The 21223-nt window shown below is 42.6% G+C and overlaps 1 protein-coding gene across 1 annotated transcript in view; it reads left to right on the forward strand.

Annotated features, from left to right (window-relative positions):
* col4a5 (collagen, type IV, alpha 5 (Alport syndrome)) overlaps window positions 1-21223 on the forward strand; it is a 61389-nt gene that overhangs the window by 24979 nt on the left and 15187 nt on the right. The window contains exons 11-41 of the mRNA XM_034165085.1: window positions 225-287; window positions 401-436; window positions 584-625; window positions 825-917; window positions 1551-1604; window positions 1842-1898; window positions 3077-3121; window positions 3204-3257; window positions 3345-3386; window positions 3558-3651; window positions 4092-4127; window positions 4223-4462; window positions 5833-5922; window positions 6100-6170; window positions 7929-8123; window positions 8217-8385; window positions 9402-9494; window positions 10174-10278; window positions 10647-10744; window positions 10884-11034; window positions 13138-13251; window positions 14057-14224; window positions 14978-15067; window positions 15246-15392; window positions 15483-15581; window positions 15664-15753; window positions 16691-16830; window positions 16912-17038; window positions 17146-17325; window positions 17452-17502; window positions 17622-17807. Coding sequence (XP_034020976.1) covers window positions 225-287; window positions 401-436; window positions 584-625; window positions 825-917; window positions 1551-1604; window positions 1842-1898; window positions 3077-3121; window positions 3204-3257; window positions 3345-3386; window positions 3558-3651; window positions 4092-4127; window positions 4223-4462; window positions 5833-5922; window positions 6100-6170; window positions 7929-8123; window positions 8217-8385; window positions 9402-9494; window positions 10174-10278; window positions 10647-10744; window positions 10884-11034; window positions 13138-13251; window positions 14057-14224; window positions 14978-15067; window positions 15246-15392; window positions 15483-15581; window positions 15664-15753; window positions 16691-16830; window positions 16912-17038; window positions 17146-17325; window positions 17452-17502; window positions 17622-17807 — 3220 coding nt within the window. The remainder of the gene's footprint in view (window positions 1-224; window positions 288-400; window positions 437-583; window positions 626-824; window positions 918-1550; window positions 1605-1841; window positions 1899-3076; window positions 3122-3203; window positions 3258-3344; window positions 3387-3557; window positions 3652-4091; window positions 4128-4222; window positions 4463-5832; window positions 5923-6099; window positions 6171-7928; window positions 8124-8216; window positions 8386-9401; window positions 9495-10173; window positions 10279-10646; window positions 10745-10883; window positions 11035-13137; window positions 13252-14056; window positions 14225-14977; window positions 15068-15245; window positions 15393-15482; window positions 15582-15663; window positions 15754-16690; window positions 16831-16911; window positions 17039-17145; window positions 17326-17451; window positions 17503-17621; window positions 17808-21223) is intronic.

The raw sequence follows: 21223 nt of genomic DNA on the forward strand, positions 1-21223 counted from the left end.
TTGCAGAATTGTCTGTCATCATATGTTGCACACGATCAGTGTCTTCTTGAGTCATCCATCTTCAAGCTCCAATCATCTCCTTATGTTCTTACTTTCACTTTTTGTTTGTACTCCAACAATAAAATGTTTCATGTCTTAAAGGCTCATTTGACAGGAACGAAACAAAACCTAGAAACATATTTTTGGATGTGTAACCTTCTTTTGATTGTGTGGCTGTGTTACAGGGCCTTCCTGGACCACCAGGGTTTCCAGGTCCAACCGGCCCCATCGGTCCGAGAGGCTATGAGGTAGAATAGGACTCCTGCAAAGTGTTTCCTCTCAGTGCTGCAACCTTATCTCACTTGAATGAACACGATAAAGCTGAAGTCATTCCTGGTGTTTTTGTTTGTTTGTTTTTTAGGGTCGTCCAGGTCCTCCCGGCCCTCCAGGACTTAAGGTGGGTTTGAGATGAAGAGAAATGATGAGTAAAAGTTTGAAAGCAAATAAAGTTAAAGAAACAAACAAAAAAAAAATATCATTAACATCATTTGTCCATTTCTTTTTGGGTCCTACAATGACTCTGCGTCTGTATTTCCTCCGACAGGGAAACATGGGATTGAACTTCCAAGGACCCAAAGGAGAGAAGGTACTGTTGGACTGGCCATCATCTCCTTTACTGAAAAAATAAAATAAAAGGGAAGAGAATTAAAAATCAAGAGTGTTTGCATCTTGATGCTGCTTGTCAGCCACTATGTAATTGATTTTATTTTATTTTGCATTATGCCCATCTTCTGGGCTGTTATTATTATTATTAATCTTATATTCTTATATTGGTGTGAATGTAGGGTGATCAAGGTTTGCCAGGACCTCCAGGGCCACCAGGTCAGGTTGGAGAACAGAAGAGACCCCCACAGACGGACATTCAGAGAGGAGATAAGGTATTATTATATACCTAAAGTGCCCCTAGTTTTTTACATTTAAACATTTTTTAACGCCTTAGCGTGAGTAAATAAATCAGTCTCTACTGTCAACGTCTGTCACCAAGTGCTAAAAAAAAAATACACTTTACCAACTGAGTTATTAAAAAAACAAAATGCCACCATACAGTTCAACAAAATCACTTTTGTATTGACAGAATTTCTCCTTTTCCCAAAAAGTTCTTATCGTTGTAGAATTTACATGACTTTAATTCTATTTACCTTAACAAATGAAATAAAATATATATTTAATAATATGTAAGCTTTTATTTTTAATAATTTGCTTCATTCACTCCAATTCCACAGATCTGCCACCAGATGGCAGCACTGAGGTGGTTAAAGTGAGGCTGCTGTTTTCACTTATTACCACTTGATGGCAGCAGATAGTAGCTCCAGCCGCCACTACTTTGGCCTTTGGCCTTTTTGGGGATGAATATTGTTGATGGTTCAGAAAAAGTTCCTGGGTGCTGCTCCGTGGATCAGTACACGGGTTCCACTGTAGTACCGAGTACCGTCACTAAGAAGTATTTTTGACAAATCAGGTCATACTCTTTTAGTGCTTTTCTAATTTTTTATTTTTTTATTTTTTTTAAGGGTGACCGAGGACTTCCCGGCCTCCCGGGTGATCCGGGTTATCCAGGAGCCCCTGTAAGTATCTCAGCGCCTGAATTCCTGACAGTTTATTCGTGCAGGACATGAGTTCTCAACGCATTCAGGGATTCAAACACAACAAGCCAAATTCTGCCTTCTGTCCAGCCTTCAGTGAAAGACAAAATATACAGAAGACAATTAAAAAAAACATTTGACATTTTCGTTTTTACCTGTTGATCAGCAGTGTCCACGTGAAACCCAACAACTTTTCACTGTGTGTTGTCGCATTTCCAGGGTCCTTCTGGAGGTCTTAAAGGAGAAAAGGGAGAACCAGGAGAGGCTGGCAAACGGGTGAGTCTGCTCATTTTGAAACAAATTTGGTTAAAGTCAGCGTCACAGGACGGGGTCAACATTTTGTACCTGCGCTTACAAATAGAAGACAATAACACAGTGAGGACATGAGTTCTAATCCCAGGCCTGGATACATTAATACGGCTGCCAAACGGGTTCACAGTGACCGCCATCGGGACTGAAACTGGTCTCCTGGTCAATGAAGAACAAGACACGGAGGTGTTTGGTGTCACAGGAGATGATGGATGAGGTGGATAATCTGCTGTAGCGCCCCCTAATGGGAGCAGCTGAAAGATGTAGAAGATGGAGGAGAAGAATTTGGAGAAAGAGAAAAAGGTAGATGGGAAAAGAGGAGGAAGAGAAAAGAAGGAGGAGAAAAATAAGAAGGAACAAGGAGGGGGGTGAACAGAAGGATTAAAAGAAAAGGGAGGAGGAGAGGAGAAGGAGGAGGAGGAGAAATAGAAGAAGGGAGAAGAGGAAGAAGAGAAAAAGAAGAGGAAGGAAAAGGAACAAGGATGGGGTGGGAGAAGGAGAAAAAACAAGAAGAAGGAGGAGAAAAAGGAAGATGGGGAAGAGGAAGAGAAAAAGAAGGAGAAAATAAGAAGGAACAAGGAGGGAGTGAACAGAAGGATTAGAAGAAAAGGGAGGAGGAAAGGAAGATGGAGAGGAGGAGAAGAAGGAGGAGGGGGAGAAAAAGAAGATGGGAGAAGAGGAAGAAGAAGAAAAAGAAGAAGAAGAAGGAGGAGGAGAGGAAGAATGGCTGGTTAAAGTCATACATCACAGTTCTACTGGTCACATGACCTTTGACCTCAGGTTACCTTGAAAGGTCAAACTCAAAGTCACAGCTGTCTGATGCAAACAGTTTGGAGCCAAAATGGATGAAACGCGGTGGAAGGGTTGCGTGTCAGGAGAAGATAAAACGGTTTAATGATGGACAGAATTAAGAACCAAATATGATGATTATCACTCAGTCACAAAGAATTCATCTGCATGAACTGGTGCTCCTTGGAATTTTACCGGAATGCTGTACATTTGTGTCAGTGGCTTGTTGAAGAAATAATGTTTCTCAAGTGAGATTGAAGGAGGGTGAAGGATAAACAAAACATATTCAAAAGATGAATGAATGTGTGAATAATACAAGATGAACTCTCCTGATAACAGCTGTCTTCTTCCGACAGGGAAAACCAGGAAAAGATGGAGATCCTGGTCCTCCTGGCTACCCCGTGAGTTCTGCACAAATTACACTTTTCATATTTTACTGAAAAAACTGATTAAAATCATTATCTTTCACTCATTTATTATCAGGGAATCAAAGGAGATTCGGGTCTACCAGGTCCTCCAGGTCGGGATGGAGAACGAGTGCGTTTTTTTAAAAATCTACTATAAACACCTCATCACATGTCATTTATTGGTTTAGTAACACGCGTCCTCCTCCTTCTCTCGTAGGGACAAAAGGGCGAGCCTGGATACCCGGGTCCACCGGGCGTGGTGCGTATTCCGTAGTTTCATCATGTTTTACAGATTTGCACCAATGCTGCCCTCTAGTGTCCAGTGACAAACTGCAGCTATGCTGAATTTCTTGTGCACTTGTGTTTACATTGTGTCATAATTTCCTTTTTATTCATTATATTTGATTCCATTTTGTCATTCACCCATTAGGTGATTGGGGGGACAACTGCAGGTCAGATCGGGTCAAAAGGTGAGCCTGGTTTTCCTGGAGCACCTGGAGTTAAAGGAGAGAGGGGACCTCCAGGTAAGAGAGCATTCAACTGTCTGCAGACTATTAGGTGATGTTATTCTGAGTGAGTGGAGCCAAAGCCAGAGTTTTAAAAGCCAAACCTGCATTGAGTGTGAAGCTGCAGGATGACAATGTCTGTCCACCAGGGGGCAGATTAGTGTAGGGTCCTCTGTGATCAACAGCGGTGTTGTGTCCTTCATGTGTTTAGGGTTAGGGGCAGGGTCGAGACATCACACCAGCATGACTGAAGTTGTTGTTGAGCCCGTAGAGATGCACAGTGGATGCACAGTGTTCCTCGAGGGTAGCTGTAGTCGCATCGCAAACAGATTCGTCCCAAACATTTCTACTTCTGGCAATTCCAAGACTCTTAGATTTCACACTTCCATGCCCACAGGAGCTGTTGCATATATAATTTTAAAAATATGTTTTAATTGGTTTGGGCCTGTCATCCTCAGGTTTCACAGGACCTCCAGGACAGCCAGGACTTCCAGGTTAGTGCCCATAAAGACACACAATAAACTCTAAACGTCCATGAAGGATTTACAGGTATAACTTCCCTCTGTCCTCGTTTCCTCCCTGTCTTCAGGAGTGAGCACTGGTGGTCAAGGCTACCCAGGAGAGAAAGGCCAGAAAGGAGAACCAGGATCTCCAGGGGTTTCCCTGCCTGGTCCCCCAGGACGTTCAGGACCTCCTGGTGTCCAGGGTCCACCAGGGTCTCCTGGACCTCCAGGCTTTTCCAGCGGAGGTGGCAGCTGTATCCCTGGAGCGCCCGGTCGTCCTGGCCTGCAGGGAGATAGAGGATACCCTGGGGAGACGGGACAGAAAGGTGAAGGAGTGAAGACACTCTGCAGTTGTAAGACTCAATCATGAGCAACAAGATGAATTACTGACACAACAGTCCGTAACATCAGGAAAAAAGCTGAGGGACACGTAGAAAAGTCCAATCAGGAGAAGAAACCAATGTTGACATTAAACAAGACACTGATGTTTTCAGTGAAGAAGGACCCTAATTTACCCCAGTGAGTTAATACTGGTCAGGTCTGATTATCCCCATCAACCAATGAGGGGGGAGGGCAGTCAGACATTATGAGGTGGGAATGCTTTAGAATAACATAAAAGTCTTGCAAAATTACAGAAATTCAGGTAAAAGTCCGGTCTGGGAGCATGTTAGCACCTCTACCACACCACAGAATCACCTCAGGTCCTGACAGCAGCCACTTGGGCAAACAGCTCATCCATTCCCCGCCGCTCAAAAGTAACCATCTATTTGCAGCAGCCAAGAGAAATATGGGTGTTCTGTTGTCCTTTACCAGTTGCTAAGATCCTCAACACTGAGGCATCCATGTTATGGATCATTCTCAGGTAAATGCACCACATCATAGCTGATATTCCTTCACAACCCAAGTGGTATGCCTCATTGGGGTCTCCTTAACCGACTTAATTTGACACAAAGTCATTCCAGTGGTAACCAAGGATTCTCTGAAGAGACCCAGTACTAAAGACATCTAGTCATCTCCTTCGGTCACTGTTAGCATCCAAATCTCACACCATACAGTGAGACGGGAAGCACCAGGACCCAAAAGATTTAGATCTTCATTCTCCTGCATAGGGATAGGCATCGCCAAACACTACTATCCAGGGACGTTAGTCTTAATCCGGGACAATCGCAAACTCAAACACTGCGACCCTCACTCGGCTTCTCAAGTGCTGTAATCAAGGCATCCAGTGATTCCACAAAGATCACAGTATCGGCCATGAATTCAAGGACAGTAAACGTTTTCTCCATAACGCTACCCAACACTCAGTCCATGCAAGCACTGAACAGTGTAGGAACCAGAACACATCCATGTCTCTCTAGTCTACTTCATGACCATCCATAAAGCATTTTTTTTTAAACATATGAAGACAGCCAGACAAGATGGAGTAATCGACATCATATACACTCTACTCGGACCATCGACACATATATAACATATTATTGGGTTTTACAGCCTCTGTAATATATATCAGTAAGGCAGAGCTGTAACCAAATATACACCAAGGCTGACTCTTGAGTTACTCCATCGTCTTTTGCATGTGCTCCATCTAAACCACTTTAAGGTAAATAACACAAAGGGCAGGTGATAGTTTATTTAACATGGTCTATGTGTGCACAATCTCAGGGTTAACACTGATTTCATTGATTTGACGTTTCAGGTGAAAAGGGCGACACCTGTGTCAACTGCTTTGGTGGCACCTCTGGTGTTCAAGGTCCACAGGGACCTCCTGGACAACCTGGTTTCCCTGGTAATACCCCTTAATCTTCTTTACGTAGGAAAATGGTCCACAGCCCAGTTTGTTTTCAGTTTTCTGCTCTGTAGTACTTTGCCTTAAGCACTTTAACATTTCATGTAAAAGACTGGTCCATTAATGTACCACTATCAGAATTATGTCTTACCTAATGTTTGCTCTTGTCTCTATCAGGAACACCTGGTGCCCCAGGTATAAAAGGTGACCAAGGATACCCAGGATCAACTGGTCTTCCTGGTCCCCCTGTGCGTATTAAAAGTTTTTGCCTCTTCTATATACACACACGCGCGCACACACACACACACACACACATATCATCTGCTGTCCTGGAACTGCGATCCACAGTAGAGTAGCATAATTCGGTATTTTAGTGCTTTCCTTAATTTGAGTCGGTGGCATTTTTAGTCAGTCTAACACCCTAGGTGCCAAGGTCTAACCAGTTGAACTCTGCAACTGCCTAGGTTGCTTATGCCTAGAAAAGCCTGTGAATTGACTTCCAATGCTACAATAAGTTCAGTACAAATTAGTTTTATAATCCCACATCACAGTTTGTTAAGAAAACCTTTCACAGCAATACCTGGCCTCGTGGTTAAGCATTGGGTGCTTCAGACCAGAGGATCCTCTATTCAAAACTCAGCCAGACCTTAATCCCCAAGTTGCTCCTGGTGTGTACTGAGCGCCTTACATGGCAGCACCCTGACATCGGTGTGTCAGTGAGTTTGTGTGAATGGGTGAATGTGAGGCATAATTGTAAAGTGTTTTGAGCCTCTGATGCAGATGTAAAAGCGCTCTATAAATGCAGTCCATTTACCCAGCAATATATAGGGATGGGTTCAAATCCCACTCACGCTACCTGTTTGTGTCTTTGGACAAGACACTTAATCCACATTGTGTCAGTCCACCGAGGTGTAAATGGGTACTGGTCTCAGATAGGGAAGTAAACTGCATCAGACTGGCGTCCCATCCATAGGGAGTTGTAGGCTCTCATCTGCTTCATGGAATCTGGAGATAACCACCACTACCAACGGGCCACGGGCCTTTTCGTCTTTGGTCCGGAGTACACAGTGTCCATTTCTTCTTTAATCTGGAGTACTGATTCATCTAACCACCATACATGTCGTGACTATGTGATGGTACAACTGAGATACCTCAGAAGGCCATAGAAGTCAACCTAGCTTCTGGACACAATTAATATAAGGCTTCATTTTTGCACAGGAAAATTTTAAGTGGCATTTGTGAATGCAACTCTGTATTGTAGTACTTGACAAAGATTTCCCAAAGTAATTTCTTGTCCATGTGGTTATATCAGGTATTGATGAATGACAGTTCTTAATGCAGTGCCATCTGAAGGATCAGAGATCACCAGCATTTAGTTTAGGCTTGCAACCTTGCTTTTTGCAAACTGAAATTCCTCCAGATTCCTTAGATCATTTTGTGATATTATGCACTTCAGAACTGAAAATATACAAATCCCTTCTAATCATTCTTTGAGAAACATTGTTTTGAAACATTTCAATAATTTCTCATGCATTTGTTGACAAACTGAAGATCCTCTGCATATCTTTGCTCTTCAAAGAATCAGCATTTCATCAATGCTGCTGTTGTCAAAAATCATAAATGGAATCACCTCTTTGAAAAAAACATCCTTTCTTACCTCATTACTAACCCTAAATTGCCCCATCCCAACTTTTTTTAAAAGATGTTACAGGCCTTAAGTGCAGGAATGAACATATATTAATAAATTAAGTGAAGTTGACCACTCAAAATATGAAATATCTTGGGTTCATACTGTCTATAATGAATTAGAAATCAAATTAAGTGTAAGAATCTCTGAAGTGGTTTTTTGTTGTTGTTTGTTCTGTTTTTCTTTCCCATTGTCCAACACTGTCCCAACATTTTTCTAATTTGGGGTTTTACACTCAAATAAAATCAAAATGCTGACAACTAAATTATCTTGTTTTCTTGATGTTTTCCTATCCTGTCCTCTGTGTTCCTCACTGCAGGGTGCTCCTGGTCCTCAAGGTACCCCTGGATACCCTGGAGAGAAGGGAGAGCCGGGTGATGCTATTCCAGGCGGTGGCGGTAGTTTAGGAGAGAAGGGTGATACTGGCTTCCCTGGACCACCTGGTCTGCCAGGACTGGATGGTCGGCCAGGTCGTGATGGACAGCCTGGCCCACCTGGGCCTAAAGGAACTTCTGTAGGTGGCTTTATTCAGGTGGTCTAACCTTCTATCCATCAAATCCATTCATACCTAATGTCATCTGTATGTATTTGTGGCTGTATCTAATAGGGGTCTCAGCTGGTGAAAGGGGAGCGAGGGTTACCTGGTGACCCAGGACCTCAAGGGCTTCCAGGAGACAGAGGTCCACCAGGTTTACCTGGCTTTGGACCTCAGGGGCCCAAAGGCGAGAAAGGAATCCAGGGTGTCTCAGGAAGACCCGGAGTTTCCGGTGTACCTGGTAAGAGGACATGGTTCAGCATATATCTGAAGAAAAACAAAACACTGGATAAATTCCATATCTTTGTCACCATCCATGGATGATTACTTTTGAACATGGCCACCATTGACAATCTCATTGACACTAAAGACACAAAATTACAAAAACATACCACCAGATTACACAAAGTTACAAGATCTTATAAGATGCAAATTCTGGCAAAGGAAACAAAACAGCTGGAAAACAAATAACTTCAACTACTTGGGTTCATTCTGGCTCAAGATGGCAAAGACAGGAACAAGACCTCATCTACCACTACAAGACTAAGTAAGATCTATAGTTCAAAAATCAGTCTCAGGCTAAAACTCCACACCAGGGGTTAGCATTCCTGCTCCTGTAGATAACATGTCCTCCATGTTCTCCATTTCAGGTCTCCATGTTCTCCAAGTCAGGTCCAGAGCTAGGAAACACTAGAATTGATTAATCAGCTGTGGTTGCAGCAGGTACACAAGCAAAACATGGAGGGCAGGTAATTGGTGACCTCCACTGTACAGGGTTGATGACAATGAAATTTGGAGGTGTTAAAGGTGGACCTTAGCAATAGCTGTTGAACTGAGAACTGAGGCATTCCACAGTGTTAAGATGCTCTTAAATTAGGTATATTGGGTGTATCTTATCTTACCTTGAGTTGTGCTGACCGAGTGACCGACCAAGCTCCAAAAAACCTTGAGCACGTTGAAAACTGAGAAGCAAAACTCTAATGTATGTTACTCATAACTCTTTATCGAAGACCATCCCCCAAGGAACAGCTGAGGATAAGTACTGATGAAGCAAATGGCATAAAACCTCATTTGAAAACATTAAAAGATGTTCAGATTACAATGCTGCAACCAGTGAACAATGGTGAATCCAATATGGCACCCTAACGATTATTGGTCACGGAACAGTAATGGGATTTTTTTTTTTTATTATGCTCTACTACTGTTTACTTTGTTGCAGACTCTCAGACCTCTCACTCCGGTGTTGTTACCTTACAGGTACTAAAGGTGAGCCGGGTCTTTCAATAGCAGAGAAAGGCCAGCCAGGATCAAGAGGACTGGATGGTGAGCCAGGTCTCCCCGGCAGCCCAGGTACTCAATCACCGATTGACAACCGTTATTGCTAAAAGATTCTTGTAATGCAACCATCAAACCAAACCAATGCCACCTGTTGCCAAAACCTGGAATACTACAGAGGTTAATGTCAGGAAGTGACTCAGGGGGGCAGACATTCCCCAAAACCTAAGAAATGAGTTGCATCATTCGGATCACCTAACCCATGTGAGAAACTTCCAAGAGCCTGCAGGTCAGTGATGGTCATGTGAAGAGAAGTGACCATGGACATGTCCAAAACACTGTGATGAAAACAGAATTACAGGGGAAGCAAAAGAGGAGTGGATGGATGGATGGATGGATGGATGGATGGATGGATGGATGGATGGATGGATGGATGGATGGATGGATGGATGGATGGATGGATGGATGGATGGATGGATGGATGGATGGATGGATGGATGGAGTAAAGATAAGATCTGAAGGAAAGACAAAGAATGGGGAAAATGATTAGAACCAGATGAGTGGCATCCATCAAACACAGTGGTTGTGTCCCAATTCAGGGTCTGCACCCTTCTATGGCTTGTGTCTCTAGGATTCAGCCAGCGGAGAGCGGAGTAAACCGTTCTGAAATGAGATGGCTGACTGACTTACTTGTTTCGTCAAGTAAATCAGACATGTGGTGTTTAATTGATCGCTTGTCCTTCTCTGTTGCTAGGTAACCCTGGACAGCCTGGACAGCCTGGTTTCCCTGGTTCACCAGGACCAAAGGGTGAACCTGGAATCCCAGGGATTGGACTTCCTGGACCTCCAGGAGTTAAAGGTACAGACATCACCAAACTTTCCTGCTCAATCCAGTTCTCGTGCTCCTCTTGCGATGCTTATTTTTAATCATCTTTTATCATCTTCCTGCTGATGCCAGTTTTTTTTTTTTCCTCATCATCTCCTGGTTTTCCCAGTACCCCGTCTTTCTTTTTTGGCTTTTGCCTTTCCCTCATTCTTATCCTTGTTTGCCTGTATACTCCTCTAACTTCTGTTCATCATGCCATATGTCCTTGTCATTCTCATCTTCTCACAGAAACACCTTCCTCTTCTCCTTATTTATCTTGCATCGTCTTTAAAAATCTTCTTATTGTCCTCAATGTCCTTCATTATTTATACTCTTAAATCTTTTACTGTATTTTCCTCCAGGATTCCCAGGTATACCTGGCCAATCAGGAGTCCCAGGATCACCAGGCAGACCTGGACTTGACGGCCTCCCTGGTCAACCTGGCTTCCCTGGACCTAAGGTACAACCAAAGCAAATTGTTCATGCTGTAAAGATGAACATCGCTCATATCAGCTAATACTTGTAAGAGAAGCAGTAATTCTGTTTTTACCAATACTCGTATGACCAAAGAGACCCCAATGTGGTGTCCCATGTGACAGGGGGACCCTGGGTTTGGGCTTCCTGGACCTTCAGGCGTGCCAGGAATTCCTGGACCTAAAGGTATAACTGGACCAAAGGGAGATCCTGGCTTCCCAGGTATCCCTGGCACACCTGGACGAGGTGGATTTGATGGCATTCCAGGACCTAAAGGTAAACTTCTGTTGGTGATCTTGTGTCTCAAAGCATATGCATGTGAGGTTTTAAGTTTTTTAATGCAAGAGAGTGCATGAGAGATGTGTGTTTAGCATTTTCTCCACTTTACTAACAACGTGGGAACTATTTATCTGAGTGTCTCTGTCCCTGATACATAAATGCGCAGATTCACAATTCACCTCCACCTGTTCACAGTTTTAGAGTATCCCAGAATCTTTTGCACACCTGGGAGGGAGGCTTGATAATGGCTCAGCTTAATGCTAACTTTAATATTGAAAATGCCATAGACATGCTAATGCGTTAGCATCGGTCCCGTTTTAAGTTATAAAATACATCTCTCAACTGTTTCAGAAGACTATAACAGGTTGGTTTAACATAAAACGGTAAATATTACTCACAGACATGTGCTGTTTAGGGTTTTAGTGGGGAAAATTAACATAACGCGAAATAAAACAAAGAACCAACGAACCAGCTGATCGAAAATCAAAGCACTGCTTCATTGGTTCGAGGTTCAAAGTAAAGCCATGCTGCAGAAACAGTTGATTACAGACCCCCTGCAGGGTCTGTAATCAATGTAGAGAAATGATCATTTTCCTGACAAACACCCCCAAAAACAACAGCCACTCTGAAGGACCGATAAGGGAATCGTTAAGCAAAAAGGCTGTTGATGTCGATGGATCGAATCATTTCTTTACGGTACCTGAAACGAACCGGTTCATGACACGCAGCTCTAACAGCAACACGCTTTTTATTTATTTATTTTTATTTTTATTTATTTAAAACTCACATTAAAGACTCACGATTATCCTAGTTAAACACCTAAACACATATTTTGGTTGAACTCACCTCCACATCAATGCAATGTTGCATACAAGTTGCTTGTTGCTTGTCCACTCCACCACCCGTAAACGCTTGTTTACACTGACAACAAAATCTTGTGATTACGCGCGAGATTTAACACCGTAAAGGCGTCAATAAAAAGGTTGCAAACTTACAAAGTGAGATTCAAACCCCCTGAGATGACAGATTTTCCATGTTTGTCCACTTTGTGTATTAGGGTGATTCTTAGACTACGGGCACTTATTATGTCCTTTAATCATATTGTATGAAAAACAGAAAAAGGGGAAATTTCACACTTTTATAGTTATCTTTACAATGAAAGTGTGTTAAGAAATTTGTTCTAGTAGTCTATGATGACTTTTTCACCTTTTTTCAGCATCATTATATGCAAATATTGCTGTTTTGTGCTTGTCCCACACCCAGACTTTTGATCTTCAATGATAAAAATGAATGGCAAAGAAACATTTTTTCTAATGTTTTAAAATATCTCTGAATAAAATATCAGTAAAATAATCAAAACATAATTGGGGTATTCAGTGTCATACAACTGTTGTGATTTTTTTTAAACAAAATGTAGTTGTCCCACACTATTGCCGTAATTTCCACCACAACACTGTAATGTCCCTAAACAGTTTGTATGAAAGATTGTGTGGGTAGTTTCTATGGTGATAAACAGTGACATCAGAGCACATGTATATAGCGCCAAATCACAACAAACAGTTGCCCCAAGGAGCTTTATATTGTAAGGCAATGGTGTGGTGGAAATTACATTTACAAGGCCAATAGTGCCCGTAGTTAAAGAATCACCCATTAACAGTTTCAAACATATCATCATTGTGTATTTGTAAGACCTATTACATTTGAGAGAAGGTCAGAATGAGTTGCTTTGCATTATTCTTTATTCAGCTTGTGCTGTTAGCAACATGGTGTAAGCGTGTTAGCAGCTGGGTGTAGTTATTCGTGAACGTTAGCATGACAGCATAACCAACCTGTGATACAAATGCACCTATGTTAGCATGCTAGCAGATTGCACATAATAGGCCATGCTAATATGTAGAGAGGTACATGAGTTTGAATGTAGGATGCCTTTCTTAGCGTGTTAGCGCGCTTACAAAGCTAACACACTAATGAATTAGCCAAACGTCTGCTTTATTTAATAGAAATAGACAATGTTATGGTTACAACATGCATTACGGTTCAACAACAACATTAAGAGCCATCTAAGAGTACAACGGCTGACAGTCGCTTCTGCCTGTTCAGGTGAACCTGGTGCACCTGGTATCCCTGGAGCTCGTGGCCCACCTGGATCCACCTCCACTGGCACAATAGGGCCACCAGGCCCTCCAGGCCCTCCAGGACCAATGGGACCACCAGGTAACATATATGTTTGGGTGTGGTCTAATTATTTGCACAGGTTTCCATGTCTATCCTCGCCCCAGCCTGCAGTACTATTATCAGATGTAGTAGTCTACAAACCATGTAAGGAAATAGATCAAATTTTTTTCATCAAATGAGGTTATAACTGAATAGTACAGCTGTGATATGACACTTAAATATGTCAATTTGCTTCTTAAAGTCATCCAAGACTTTGTGTATGATAATGCCCAGAATGAGAGTTAAGTGTTTGATTGGTTTGTACGGTTAGTGTCACCCTACCTTAGTTTAGCTTGATAAGTTTGCCTTTTGGGGGGTGTTGGTAATCAAAGTATGTATATCTTGGTGACCGCACGTTTTCCTCACTACTTCTTGTTGTCTTTGCTCGCACAACTTGTTGCTTGCAATGTTTCTATGTTGGGTAACAACCAACACTTAACACTATCCTAATTTTGCCATTGGTGCACCTTCGTTATCACCTAGTACCTCATTCTGCTGCTCAGACTGCAAGCCTACTTGTATCTGAATACTGTCAGCATGTATCTGTAGGTGTTGAAGCTGTAGTCTAAAATTTTTTCGATAACGCATTTGAATTTCTTTTCCTCAAAGCAACAACAGTGTTGGAACCAATACCAGATGGTTACCTTTTAATGGTACACGATTGTATTACATTTCTGACATTACCAGGGTTGTCACTTCATAATTTATTTATGCTAAAGTCCAGACAGTGTGCATTAAATACTTGGAATCCTGGACATCTGACATTCCCAAATCCATATGCTTAATTGTTTTTGCATCAATACAGGATTTCCAGGAGCAAATGGACCGAAGGGAGATCCCGGCCTTCCAGGGCTAGGCCTTCCAGGTCAGCCAGGGGACAGAGGAACTCCAGGTTTCCCAGGTTCCCCAGGGCCAGTGGGAGAACCTGGACCACCTGGAGGCGCGGGTCGGGACGGTCAGCCTGGCCTGCCAGGTACCACATTAAATCATTAAACATTTCAGCCACTCTGCATTTTACAGCCCCAGGTGTCAAAGATTCTCCGTCATACAAGTGACAATATCTAGAAACAAAAGCAACTTTATAACCTTATAACAGGATTACTCAGGTCAATAATAGAAGATAATGTTACTGTTGCCCTGAAGAGATTTTTGCATCAAATAGCTGATTGGCTCATTAAATCTAAGTCAGCATCTGAGAAGTTTGGTGCCAATATAGCGTGTTGTCAGTGTAGCGCGACTCCTCACACAAGCATATACACCATCACAACTAAAAGGTTAAGATATTTAACACGAGCTCTAATTAAGCAGCAGGCCTACCAGAATACAGTATGTGCTCACAAGAAAGCTCAGCAAGCTTGTTCCCAAGCATGCTACATGCTAGCTACCTGGAACGGCGATTCAGCACCTCAACCAGGCTGACTAGCTTGCTAGCTAGATCCACTAGGGTCCAAATGTATGTTACTTAAAGGCTATGTATCTGTACTCTCCCTATCCAGTGCTGTCCTATAGCTGAATACAACTATATATTGAATCTGTTTTTGAAATATTTTGTACAATATTTCATTTTGGAGTTTATCAAATTTCTGATTTCTTAACATTACACTGGAACTATACAGAATTCACGGAAAATTTGCAGACGAGATTGTGACTGTGGGTTTGAGGAATGAATAGCCACTTGAATATTTCCATAACATTTTTTTTTTTTTTTATGTCTGACTGGTTGCAGGTCTGAAAGGTGACACAGGTCCCTTTGGACCTCCAGGATCTCCTGGAGAACCTGGAGGCCCAGGATTGCCCAGTGGTCCAGGACCTAAAGGTATTCACAAAGCAGTGGCTTATATTTTGTAGAGTATAACACAAAAAGCTTAATAATCTATTGATTGAAGATGTGGCTTGATCCAGAACAACTTGTAGCCCTAAAAACATCACATCACCACTGAAAAAAACAAAACAAAAAATGATAACAACTGTGCTTCCCATGTTCTGTCATTCAGGTGAACCTGGATTCTCAGGTAGAGATGGTGTGCCTGGTGGTTCTGGTCCCAAAGGAGAAAGGGGTGATCCTGGTGAACCAGGACCCCCAGGACCCAGCCTCACAGGACTGACTCTGAAGGGAGCTAAAGGAGAACCAGGACTACCAGGTACAGCTAAGACTGGCTTCACTGGCCCTTTAATACTGGACATGAATTTTGTTTTGTATTTCTGATTGTCTGAGTGGTTGTGTTCCACAGGTGCACCTGGTCTTTCAGGTCAAAAAGGAATCATTGGTCTCCCTGGTGATCCAGGACTACCTGGAGCAGATGGTCGGCCTGGACTCCCAGGACCTCCAGGTATAGGTTTACGCTCCTACATGTGGTACGCTCATAGAAGAGTTAAAAACAGAGTTCTAACATTGTTGGCTATTACATGCAGGTTATAAAGGAGATCCTGGAATTCCAGGGAGCCCAGGTGGTCCAGGAGCTCCAGGACCAAAGGGTATTATGGGAGAAATGGGATTTCCAGGTGGGTGTATAAGTCAGGCTACGGTGAGTTCTACAGACCCTGACTGTTTAGTTTCCAAGTCAGCCATCCCGTGGTCGAAAATCTTTGGGGGAAAATTTTGTTGAAACCGCACTGTGATTCATTTACTAGCAAACCTGAGTTGGAAAAATGCTCCACATCTCATGTCATCTTCAGCAATATTGGTCCTGACTCAAGCAGCACTACTGGTTAAAGCGTTTGTAGAATGTATTTGTAATGTATGTTGCTGGGGTTCATCATCCAGGCATAGCTCATGGTCTAAGTCATGGAAGGTTCTTTTCCATGCATCATTCTCAAGTGTCAAGAAGTTTGAACTTGAGACAAGAGAGGAGCCCACTGGTGCTTCTTATAGACCTCTTTGTCAGTATCACAAAGCAAATAAGTGTCCATGTCAGGGTTGGGAGAGTTTAGATGCATCATGGTTAAAACCTGGCAAAAAAAAAAAACAAAAAACATCCTGACGAAAACACAAAATATGGCAAAAAATAGGAAAACATTTGAAATTTGTCTAAAAGTAAATATCATAACAAAATCCTGTGACAAGCACGGTAATGTACAACAACATAGTTAGACCCATGTGTGTGGGATATCCTGTGTGGAGACGCTACTTTACTTAAGGTGACGAGATATAATTGTACAAAAGTTTATTAAATTGGACAAGAGTCTCGTTGATAAGGTTCTCACACAAGTTAGACTTGGGAACAGGTTACTCATTGAAGGTCTTGAAGTTTATCACTTACAGTCTGAATCATGATGTCCAGTTCACATGCACTAGCAGACCCTGGTTTACTGTGACCACTGGTCAAAGCAGGAAAGTCCAAAGTGGGTTGAACCCACCAGCATACCACCAGGATTGTGCATGTACAATTTTCTTTGCAAAGTTTACAATGCTCCCTGACACACTGCGATTGTGGCACAGGACCAGCGGGACTGAAGGGTTTACCGGGTCAACCGGGTCGGCCGGGAGGGCCAGGAGGACCAGGAGCACCTGGTGTTCCTGGAGCCAAAGGTGAACCAGGTTCTGCCGGAGTTGGACCACCAGGACCACCTGGACTAAAGGTACAAGATTCAACTGCAGTATGGTTGTGGTTTGGGTCAGATCTGAGACAAACACTTGAGTCCACTATGTCTTTCTCACAGGGTGAACCAGGCCAGCCAGGATTCCCAGGAAGTCCAGGACAGAAAGGAGTGCCAGGAGGACCTGGACTTCCAGGTTTACCTGGTGGACCAGGCGCCAAAGGTGACCCCGGTCTCCCAGGATTCCAAGGTAGAGTGGCCCAAGTGTAGCAGGATTAACAAAGATCGTCATAATCACAGACATAACGGATTATATCTTGACGAGTGAGAGAGCTAATCTATGTACTATTCTGTCAGGTCCCCCCGGTATTCCTGGCCCAAAGGGTTTTGATGGTGGTCCTGGTGCCGCTGGTCTCAATGGAGGTCCTGGTAGACCAGGAAACCCTGGACTTCCTGGCTCACCAGGACGTCCTGGAGAAAAAGGTCAACCAGGTCGTGATGGCATCCCAGGACCAGCAGGAATTAAAGGAGAGCCAGGTGAGGGGAAAAATGCTTAAAAAATAAACTCTTAAAGGTACTGTTTTGTGTTTGGTGAATATTGTGTGAGGATTCCCTCACAGTCATTGAGTATATTTTGTTATCTTTGTTTTCATTCCACTCCAGGGGTGCCTGGATATGGTGGTCCAGGTCCTGCGGGGCTTCCAGGGTTGCCAGGTGAATTATAATGAATTGTCAAGATTGTGTTGATTTATTTATTTATTTTTATTGAAAGCCAATACTTCCTCTGAATTGTCCAATATATAGAATTTTTACATTATTTCTGTCATATTAAGGTACTAAGGGAGACCCTGGTCTTCCTGGTCCACCTGGTAGTCCTGGTTACCCTGGTCTGAAGGGAGATTCTGGGTTTCCTGGTCCTCCCGGCGCTCCAGGCAGCATTGGCCCTCCTGGACCCGCAGGACTGGCTGTGCAGGGCCCCAAAGGACTTCAAGGACCTCCAGGACCACCTGGACGAGGAGGTATGGATTGTCGATACAGTAACTATCACCGTGTGCACTGTTGCCATTTGCTGCCTGGTTTTCAATATGAAGTCACAGTCGTTGTACTTCCCGTCTATTCCACTCACTCATCGTTGGTTCTGGAATATATAGTTTGTTTGTTTGTTTTTGTTTTTTTTGCACAAAGCTAAAATACATAAAACAATATAGAAGAGCAGCAGACACAAAAGTGGTGGATGACATTACGAACGCTCTTGCTCACCATTTCCATCCTTCATAAATGCTTCTGAAAACCAGGCAGCAAAGCGCCCGCACTTTATTTGTGAATGCGTTTGTCTCCGTTGATTTGCATGTGACGTTTTGAGAGCCACGTGACTGTCTGAGCACCAGGACACCTGTCCAGTCCTCGTCAACTACACTGAGCATGGATGATTTAAAAACTAAACTCATGGTCCACCTCCTCTCACCAGGAATCAACAGGGTGCAACTGACACACCAATCACTGTTTGTCACCGTGTAGCGTGACCGCACCCTTCAAAGAGCATGAGGTCCGGGGGGCACTTTCTTCTTTATGTCATCATCCACCCTTCCACGTGTCTGCTTACGTCTCACTCTCCTCTCTTCATCTGGAGGGGTTGTCATTTATTTCTCCACAGCCCTTCTGGAGCTTGTAACCGGCGGCGTGTGTCCTGTGTTTGTGGTTTTGTTGGACTGATTTTTTTTTATATTTTTAAGGTATTGTTGGTGCAGAACAGTGAAACCAGGAAAAAACAACCCTCTTCTTATTAATTAAATACAAGCCCAAAAATGAAGATGCAAGACAAAATGTAATAGCAGCAATAATAATCGGTTGCTTTGATCTTTCCTTGAGACCTATTACTCTCTGTAAATGAACTACATTTATATAGCGCTTTTCCATCTGCATCAGACACTCAAAGCGCTTTACAATAATGCCTCACATTCACCCCAATGTGAGGGTGCTACCATACAAGGCGCTCGCTACACACCTCCCCTCTGTCCATTTAATAATCAGACTTTTAAGCGACACTCTGTCCAAACCATATCAATTTGGTAAAAGTGAACATTGGTATTGATTTGGTGAGTCTAGCTGATGTCACTGAGTGTTGTGGGTTTGTTTCTGGCTACACTGTCCCACCTATCAGTCACTTGCATGGACACATTGTCTGTCCCATTACACATAAAATTAGCCTAACACAGTGCTGGATGAAGTAGACAGGGCTGACCAAAGCACTCGCGAGTGATCCTGATCTCAAGTTCATTTACTTTCTTACTGTGTGTACAACTGATTGTTCTAGAGTGAATATCAATGAAATATAAATTTTTTATTGCAGTAAATTGTCAACATCACATTGTACTGTATTGGCCTAAATATAAAATAGAGGGTTGTTTTTGTCCCCTGGAAATACCGCTGAAAAATGCTGGGTTGTCTTATCAATACTGTCTTATATTCAGGCAAATATGATATGTGCTTTTAACGTTGAACTACATCAGGACAATATCTCATTAAAATTTTTCTGAACAATTTTGCAATCGAGATGAGCTAACTTTAGCTTCACACCCTAAAAGTGCAAGCAGACATTAGCTTGTTCTCGCCAGTATGAAGCTAACATCAGTTATAATTCCAAAGATGAGCTAACATTAGCTGTAAAGACTGAGAGTATGGATTATGGGTTAATGTTAACTTTATAAAGCGACAGAATTAAACCATCATAGCTTCAATTCCTGCAGGGTGAGCTAAAGTTAGATTTGCACCATGTCAGGATGCGCTTAACATTAGCTTGACAAACATGACAGAGCAAGCTAACATTAGCTTTAGGGAATGAGAGGATGGCGTAACATTAATTTTATAAAATGATGAGATGAGATCACTTTAGCGTCCTCTCCTACATGGTAAGCTAACATTAGCTTTAGGGAATGAGAGAATGGCGTAACGTTAACTGCATAAAGTGATGAGATGAGATCACTTTAGCGTACTCTCCTACATGGTAAGCTAACATTAGCTTTAGGGAATGAGAGAATGGCGTAACGTTAACTGCATAAAGTGATGAGATGAGATCACTTTAGCGTACTCTCCTACATGGTAAGCTAACATTAGCTTTAGGGAATGAGAACTAAGGCGTTATGTTAACTGCATAAAGTGATGTGATGAGATCACTTTAGCGTCCTCTCCTACATGGTAAGCTAACATTAGCTTTAGGGAATGAGAGGATGGAGTAACGTTAACTACATAAAGTGATGAGATGAGATCACTTTAGCGTCCTCTCCTATATGGTAAGCTAACATTAGCTTTAGGGAATGAGAGGATGGCGTAACGTTAACTGCATAAAGTGATGAGATGAGATCACTTTAGCGTCCTCTCCTACATGGTAAGCTAACATTAGCTTTAGGGAATGAGAGGATGGCGTAACGTTAACTGCATAAAGTGATGAGATGAGATCACTTTAGCGTCCTCTCCTACATGGTAAGTTAACATTAGCTTTAGGGAATGAGAGGATGGCGTAACGTTAACTGCATAAAGTGATGAGATGAGATCACTTTAGCGTCCTCTCCTACATGGTAAGCTAACATTAGCTTTAGGGAATGAGAGGATGGCGTAACGTTAACTGCATAAAGTGATGAGATGAGATCACTTTAGCGTCCTCTCCTATATGGTAAGCTAACATTAGCTTTAGGGAATGAGAGGATGGCGTAACGTTAACTGCATAAAGTGATGAGATGAGATCACTTTAGCGTCATCTCCTATATGGTAAGCTAACATTAGCTTTAGGGAATGAGAGGATGGCGTAACGTTAACTACATAAAGTGATGAGATGAGCTCACTTTAGCGTCCTCTCCTACATGGTAAGCTAACATTAGCTTTAGGGAATGAGAGGATGGCGTAACGTTAACTGCATAAAGTGATGCAATGAGATCACTTTAGCGTCCTCTCCTACATGGCTAACATTAGCTTTAGGGAATGAGAGGATGGCGTAACATTAACTGCATAAAGTGATGAGATGAGATCACTTTAGCGTCCTCTCCTACATGGTAAGCTAACATTAGCTTTAGGGAATGAGAGGATGGCGTAACGTTAACTGCATAAAGTGATGAGATGAGATCACTTTAGCGTCCTCTCCTACATGGTAAGCTAACATTAGCTTTAGGGAATGAGAGGATGGCGTAACGTTAACTGCATAAAGTGATGAGATGAGATCACTTTAGCGTCCTCTCCTACATGGTAAGCTAACATTAGCTTTAGGGAATGAGAGGATGGCGTAACGTTAACTGCATAAAGTGATGAGATGAGATCACTTTAGCGTCCTCTCCTACATGGTAAGCTAACATTAGCTTTAGGGAATGAGAGGATGGCGTAACATTAACTACATAAAGTGATGAGATGAGATCACTTTAGCGTCCTCTCCTACATGGCTAACATT

Source organism: Thalassophryne amazonica, chromosome 23 (assembly GCF_902500255.1).
Source record: "Thalassophryne amazonica chromosome 23, fThaAma1.1, whole genome shotgun sequence".
In the NCBI taxonomy this organism is placed as follows: domain Eukaryota; kingdom Metazoa; phylum Chordata; class Actinopteri; order Batrachoidiformes; family Batrachoididae; genus Thalassophryne; species Thalassophryne amazonica.